General features: G+C 44.8%; 1 protein-coding gene across 2 annotated transcripts; it reads left to right on the top strand.

Annotated features, from left to right (window-relative positions):
- Positions 1 to 5,713: 5,713 nt before the first annotated feature.
- Positions 5,714 to 7,624, top strand: LOC135273820 (polyadenylate-binding protein 1-like). 2 transcript variants are annotated; one of them, XM_064373451.1, is made up of 2 exons: positions 5,714 to 7,048; positions 7,316 to 7,624. In XM_064373451.1, exons 1-2 carry the CDS (start codon positions 5,714 to 5,716, stop codon positions 7,622 to 7,624), a joined length of 1,644 nt encoding a protein of 547 aa, XP_064229521.1. The 2 variants fall into 2 exon arrangements, with proteins under 2 accessions (XP_064229521.1, XP_064229520.1); XM_064373450.1 differs by having other exon boundaries at positions 5,714 to 7,624.
- The last annotated feature ends 416 nt before the right edge of the window (positions 7,625 to 8,040 follow it).

Genomic DNA, 8,040 nt, shown 5'->3' with positions numbered 1-8,040 from the left:
AGGCTGCAGTGAGCAGTGATTGCACCTCTGCACTCCAGCCTGGGTGACAGAGGGAGACCCTTTCTTAAAACAAACAAACAAAACAGCAGCTAGTAACAACTAGGGTGAAATATTTGGAGTATTTAATGTCAGAGAATCGACTGCATTTAGATTCATTTAGATCCTGAGTTCAAGACGTTTTGCAATTTCCTTAGGAAAAGCCAAATGCCAACTCTGTGGTGTCTTGGACCCGCTGGTTACTGTCGTAGCTGAGTCCCTGACTTTTCTTTTCTGGTCCAATCGCTGTATGCTTTACTCAAAGTTACCAAACCTGGCCCCATTACTGGGACAGGATCTGAAGAGCAAGTTTTCAACAAACTATAGGAGAAGTTGGCAAATCTCCCAGCTCTAGTTCATCCTAATTAGAAATTCCCCTTTTTGGCTGGGTGCAGTGGCTCATGCCTGTAATCTCAACACTTTGGGAGGCCAAGGCAGACAGATCACCTGAGGTCAGGAGTTTGAGACCAGCCTGGCCAACATGATGAAATCCCATCTCTACTAAAAATACAAAAATTGGCTGAGCGTGGTGACTCATACCTGTAATCCCAACACTTTGGGAGGCCATGGCTGGTGGATCATGAAGTCAAGAGATTGAGACCATCCTGGCTAACATGGTGAGACCCCATCTCTACTAAAAATACAAAAGTTAGCTGGGTGTGGTGGCACACGCCTGTAATCCCAGCTACTTAGGAGGCTGAGGCAGGAGAATCACTTGAACTCGGAAGGCACAGGTTGCAGTGAGCCGAGATGGTGCCACTGCACTCCAGTCTGGCAACAGAGCAACACTGTCTCAAAAAGAAAAAGAAAAAGAAAAAAGAAATTCCCCTTTTCCCTCTTTGTGTATGAAAAAGGAAGGGAGTGCTTTGGGGGTCTTAACCCACAAGCATGGAGTCTAATGCTGCCCTCTGGGACACTGTAGTCCACACCTGGATTCCACTGCTGGTGGAGTCCCTTCTGCCTGAGAGCAGCCCCTGCTGCAGCCCTGTTAGTTACGGCAACTGAGAGATGGCTGTGGGACCCCCAAGTGTACATGAGCCTGGAGCTGTGGATGCGCTCACACCTGCACCAGGCCTGGCAGCTTCCTGTGGACTCCCTCACTCCCTGCAGCCCCTGCAGCCCCTGCTCCTCCCACTCTCATACCTCCAGTAACCTTACCTCCAGGCCAGACTCTGCACACCTACCTGCCTCTGAGACTGTTTATCCCCTTGGTAGGGTCTGCAAGAGGCTCCCCGGGGCAATGCTGCGCTGTCCTGGTTTCCAGATGGCTCACAGGTAAAGGGTAGCTCTGATCGGTATCATGCAGGCTGTGCAATCACTACTGCCTTTGAGGTCGTGGAAGCAGCTTGTTTGCCTGTAGCCACTTCAGCCCAGTGGACAGAGAGCTCTTTGCTCTCCCGAGCCTGTCTCCTTGCTGAAGAAAGACTGCTAAGGCTTGTACAGACAGCTTTTGGAATGCTGTAGAAGCAAAGAGGCTTCCCACTTCCAATGGAGACAAAATAAAAAATAGGTCTTATGTACAAGAATTATTAAACACAACACAGCTACCTGCTGCCCTAGCCATTATCAAAGCTTGGGGCTGTTCAAAACTAGACTCTGAACCAGGCACGGTGGCTCACGCCTGTAATACCAGCACTTTAGGTGGCAGAAGCAGGTGGATCACCCGAAGTCAGGAGGTTGAGACCAGCCTGGCCGACATGGCGAAACCCCGTGTCTACTAAAAAATACAAGAATTAACTGGGTGTGGTGGCGGGTGCCTGTGATCCCAGGTAATCGGGAGGCTGAGGCAGGAGAATCACTTGAACTTGGGAGGTAGAGGTTGCAGTGAGCCGAGACTGTGCCACTGCACTCTAGCCTGGGTGACAGAGTGAGATTTGGTCTCAAACAAACAAACAAAAACAAACAAACAAAAACACTACACTCTGTGGGAATAATGGACCCGGGAGACTATAAAAGGTGGAAGGGTGGGAGGGAGGTCAAGGTTGAAAAATTACCTATTGGGTATAATGTTCACCACTCTGGTGAGGGGTACACTAAAGGCCCAGACTTTACCACTACACAATATATGCATGTAAGAAACCCGCCCTTGTACCCCCTGAATATGTAGAAATAAAAATTAAGTTTTTGGTCAAGTTCAGGGGTACATGTGCAGGATGTGCAGGTTTGTTACATAGGTAAACATGTGCCCAAGTGGTGTGCTGCACAGATCAGCCCATAACCCAGGTATTAAGCCAGTATCCATCAGCTATTCTTCCTGATGCTCTCCCTCCCCACCCCCTGCACCCCCCAGGAGAGCACAGTGTTTGCTGTTTCCCTGCTACGTGTTCATGTGTTCTCATCATTTAGCTCCCACTTATAAGTGAGAATACATGGTATTTGGTTTTCTGTTCCTGTGTTAGTTTGCTAAGGATAATGGCCTCCAGCTTCATCCATGCTCCTACAAAAAACATGATCTCATTTCTTTTTATGGCTGTATAGTATTCCGTAGTGTATATGTACCACATTTTCTTTATCCAGTCTATCACTGATGGGCATTTATGCTGATTCCATGTCTTCACTATTGTGAACAGTGCTGCAATGAATATATGCATGCATGTATTTTTTAATAAAACAATTTATGTTCCTTTGGGTATAATAGCAAATAATAGGATTGCTGGGTCAAATGACATTTCTGCCTCTAGATCTTTGAGGAATCACCACGCTGTCTTCCACAACGGTTGAACTAATTTACACTCAAAGCATTCCTTTTGTTCCAACCCTCGCCAGCATCTGTTGTTTTCTGACTTCTTAACAATAGGCATTCTGACTGGTGTGAGATGCTACCTCATTCTGGTTTTGGTTTACATTTCTTCAGTGATCAGTGATGCTGAGCTTTCTTTCATGTTTGTTGGCCGCATGTATGTATGTCTTCTTTTGAGAAGTGTTTAATCATGTCCTTTGCCCAAAAGTGTATATTTTTGTACTTCTCTATTTGTACAAGTACAAAAGTGTCATTTTGTATGTTTCGATTTGGACAACTTAATATGTGTAGGTGCAACATGCAACATTTACAACCCCACTGTACAACCTGACACCATTGCCCATAATAATATATCAACAGGGTAGGCTGACAGCCCATATTTTATGCTTTCCATCGTTAATTCTTTTTTTTTTTAACCAAAGAACCGACTTTATTCTGCCTTATTTGTGCATAAGACTACCTTAAGTTTTATCTGAAAACAAACCAAACACTAGATGTTTTCTACAGATTATCAGCTCTCCAGGAGAACAGTCAAACTTATAATTGCTAAAAATCATGAAATGAAAAGGAAGCTCCACAAAAGGGAAGAGGGAAAGTGTAGGAATTAGACATGGGGATTTCTATTCCCTATGACTTTGGAAACCGTGGTGACTGAGAGCTGTGATTGAGCCCTATAATATGCCAATGTAAACTCTGAAAGATCTGGGAAAGAATAAATTTCTCTGGCCGGGCATGGTGGCTCACACCTGTAATCTCAGCACTTTGGGAGGCTGAGGTGGGCAGACTGCTTGAGCTCAGTAGTTGGAGAGTTCAGGAGTTTGAGACCAGCCTGGGCAACAAGGCACAACCCCATCTCTACAAAAAATACAAAAATTAGCTGGGTGTGGTGGCACATGCCTCTAGTCCTAGCTACTTGGGAGGCTGAGGTGGGAGGATTACTTAAGCCTGGGAGGTGGAGGCTGCAGTGAGTCGTGGCCACTGCACTCCAGCCTGGGCAACAGAGTGAGACTCTGTCTCAAAATAATAATAATAATTAATAAATCCCTTCAATCTATTCAGTTTCTTTTCCTTGAAGACAAAAATTGTTCACACAAATCAGTTTGTTTGCTAACTTCAATCAGGGTTTGCTCTAAATCGTAATGCAATCGACAGATTAGTTGCCCAAGGGAATGGGCTTCTCCTGCACGGTCTAGGCTTGTTTTAAACCCTCTACCATCACTGGGCTTGGGCTTGGGCTTGGGCTTGCAATCCTCAAAACTTTTAGGAAATCTGAAAATGAAGTTACAGATTAAATCATAGGTCTCCAAGAAGCCTGGAATTGATATATTGATCCCGGTTTTCTTCCTCCCAAGTGTATATTCTGTGAGCTGCATCTGTTGGGAATAAGAGTGAGCCCATTCTCACATTTTGGTGAATCTGCTTTCCCCCATGAACACACGGAAATGGTTCTGCACAGCTGCCTTTCTCTGGAAGAGCATTTTGCTTTTGTTAATGAGGCAGAAAATCAATCTCAGATTTTTGAGTAATCAGACCCTTCCTAGCACTTGTTTTTTACAACCCTACACTGTTGAAATGATGGATGTGTTCCTAAAAAGCTGTATATCAACTTAATTTTTAAACTTTTAATTGAATTTTATATTAGTGGCAACCACTATTTAAAGAAGTCCTCTAGGCCAGGCGTGGTGGCTCACGCCTGTAATCCCAACACTTTGGGAGGCAGAGGTGGGTGGATCACTTGAGGTTTGGAGTTCTAGACTAGCCTGGCCAACATGGCGAAACCCCGTTTCTACTAAAAAAAAAACACAAAAATTATCCGGGCATGGTGGTGCTCGCCTGTAATTCCAGCTACTTGGGAGGCTGAGGTTCGAGAATCCCTTGAACCCAGGAGGTGAAGGTTACGGTGAGCCAAGATTGCACCACTGCACTCCAGCCTGGGCGACAGAACGAGATTCTGTCTCAAAAAAACAAAAAAGCAAAAAAACAAAACCCTATAATAAATTCTTTGTAACATGAACAGATCCTCCTTATATTTTTCGTGGGACTGGAACTTTCCTAAGAGATTTTCTTAAATAGAATTATTTCAGATCATCAATTACTTAGATATGTAGCCGTATTAGGTCACAAGATTAAGATTGTGTATTTATGATTATAAAACTTATACTTAATCCCAAACTGATCTCGAGGCTATATTATATATAGAACTATATTAAATATAGTACTATATTAACATGACATATTTATTATGTTTTACATTGTTATATAATATAAAAAGTAGAGTTTATTTATACATATATTTATTTTTTTGAGACAAGGTCTTGCTCTGTCACCCAAGCTAGAGGGCAGTGGCGCGATCTTGGCTCACTGCAATCTCCACCTCCTGGGTTCAACCAATTCTTGAGTTTCAGCCTCCGGAGGAACTGGGATACACAGGTGAGCACCACCACGCCCAGCTAATTTTTTGTATTTTTAGTAGACGTAAAAAGAAAATATTTTATAAAAATATATCTGTGTAAAGTAGAACATATACAAAAACATACTAAAGTAGAAAGGAGAAAAAAAATTATTTCATTTGATTTATTTTTTCCTAGGCATTTTAAATTTGGATTCTAAAAATTATCTTAGAAAAATCATGAATGCTCTTTTATAAAATAACCCGGTGAAGCAGCCAAGCCAGAGTCGCCAGCCTGCGACCCCGCAGCAGCTCCAAGAAGGAACGAAGAGACCGAGGCCTTCCCGCTGCCCGCAACGACACCTCCACCCTCGCTCCGGATCGAGACGGTTCTGCGGCCGTTGAGTAGGTTTCGATTCCGGATGCTTTTTGTCCCTCTGCGCTTGCCCCCGTTCCCCTCCCCCCGGCTCCGGCTCCCGGCCCGGTACTCGCCCTCCTCCTCTAACGGAAAGGTCGCGGCCTGTGGCCCGGCGGGCAGCGGTGCCGCCATGGACCCCAGCACCCCCAGCTACCCCATGACCTCGCTCTACGTGGGGAACCTCCACCCCGACGTGACCGAGGCGATGCTCTACGAGAAGTTCAGCCCGGCGGGGCCCATCCTCTCCATCCGGGTCTGCAGGGACGTGCTCTCCCGCCGCTCCTCCGGCTACGCCTATGTGAACTTCCAGCACCCGAAGGATGCGGAGCGTGCTCTGCACACCATGAATTTTGATGTTTTAAAGGGCAAGTCAGTACGCATCATGTGGTCTCAGCGTGATCCGTCACTTCGCAGAAGTGGAGTGGGCAACATATTCGTTAAAAATCTGGACGGATCCATTGGTACTAAAGCACTGTACGATACCATGTCTGTTTTTGGTAACATCCTCTCATGTAAGGTGGTCTGTGATGAAAATGGTTCCAAGGGCTATGGATTTGTGCACTTTGAGACACAGGAAGCAGCTGAAAGAGCTATTGAACAAATGAATGGACTGCTCCTAAATGGTCAAAAAGTATTTGTTGGGCGATTTAAGTCTCGTAAAGAACGAGAAGCTGAACTTGGAGCTAGGGCAAAAGAGTTCACCAATGTTTACATCAAGAATTTTGGAGAAGACATGGATGATGAGCGGCTTAAGGATCTCTTTGGCAAGTTTGGGCCCGCCTTAAGTGTCAAAGTAATGACTGACGAAAGTGGAAAATCCAAAGGATTTGGATTTGTAAGCTTTGAAAGGCGTGAAGATGCACAGAAAGCTGTGGATGAGATGAATGGAAAGGAGCTCAGTGGAAAACAAATTTACGTTGGTCGAGCTCAGAAAAAAGTGGAACGGCAGACGGAACTTAAGCGCGAATTTGAACAGATGAAGCAAGATAGGATCACCAGATACCAGGGTGTTAATCTTTATGTGAAAAATCTTGATGATGATATTGATGATGAACGTCTCCGGAAAGAGTTTTCTCCATTTGGTACAATCACTAGTGCAAAGGTTATGATGGAGGGTGGTCGCAGCAAAGGGTTTGGTTTCGTATGTTTCTCCTCCCCAGAAGAAGCCACTAAAGCAGTTACAGAAATGAATGGTAGAATTGTGGTCACAATGCCATTGTATGTCGCTTTAGCTCAGCGCAAAGAAGAGCGCCAGGCTCACCTCACTAACGAGCATATGCAGAGAACGGCAAGTGTACGAGCTGTGCCCAACGCGGTAAGCAACCCCTACCAGCCAGCACCTCCTTCAGGTGACTTCATGGCAGCTCTCCCACAGACTCAGAACCCTGCTGCACGCTCTCCTGCTAGCCAAATTGCTCAACTAAGACCACGTCCTCGCTGGACGGCTCCGAGTGTCAGACCTCATCCATTCCAAAATACGCCCGGTGCTATTCGCCCAGCTGCTCCTAGACCACCATCTAGTACTATGAGACCAGCTTCTTCACAGGTTTTACGAGTCATGTCAACACAGTGTGTTGCTAACACATCAGCACAGACAATAGGTCCACGTCCTGCAGCTGCTGCAGCTGCAGCTACTCATGCTGTCCGCACCGTTCGGTGGTTTAAATACGCTGCAGGAGTTCGCAATGCTCCGCAACATCTTCATGCACAGCCACAAGTTTCAATGCAGCAGCCTGCTATTCATGTACAAGGTCAGGAACCTTTGACTGTTTCCATGTTGGTATCTGCCGCTCCTCAACAGCAAAAGCAAATGTTGGGTGAACGGCTGTTTCCTCTGATTCAAGCCATGCGCCCTACTCTTGCTGGTAAAATCACTGGCATGTTGTTGGAGATGGATAATTCAGAACTTCTTTATATGCTCGAGTCTCCAGAGTCACTCCGTTCTAAGGTTGACGAAGCTGTAGCTGTCCTACAAGCCCACCAAGCTAAAGAGGCTGCCCAGAAAGCAGGTAACAGCGCCACTGGGTTTCCAACTGTTTAAAATCGATCAGGGACCACGAAAAGAAACTTGTGCTTCACCGAAGAAAAATATCTAAACATTGAGAAACTTAAATACTATGAAAAAAATTGTAAAAATATAAAATAAATTAAAAAAGGAAAGGAAACTTCGAACCTCATGTATGTACTGACCCAATGCCAGGTCTAGCAAACATAATGCTAGTCCTAGATTACGTATCAATTTAAAAACAAGAAAACCCCACAAAAGTAGTAAAATATAAAAACAAACTAATGTTTCATAGACCCTGGGGAAAAGAATTTTCAGCAAAGTACAAAAATTTAAAGTATTCCTTTCTTTAATTTTGTAATTCTTTACTGTGGAATACCTCAAAATGTCAGTTCTGTTTTAAGTAACAGAATTTGTAACTGAGCAAGGAAATGTGCTTTGGATTATAAAAT

This window comes from Aotus nancymaae, unplaced genomic scaffold (genome assembly GCF_030222135.1).
Source record: "Aotus nancymaae isolate 86718 unplaced genomic scaffold, 86718_ANA_hifiasm-v0.15.2.pri h1tg000009l, whole genome shotgun sequence".
Classification (NCBI taxonomy): domain Eukaryota; kingdom Metazoa; phylum Chordata; class Mammalia; order Primates; family Aotidae; genus Aotus; species Aotus nancymaae.
Note: the sequence above shows the minus strand (reverse complement) of the source record. Positions and strands in the feature narration are given on the sequence as shown.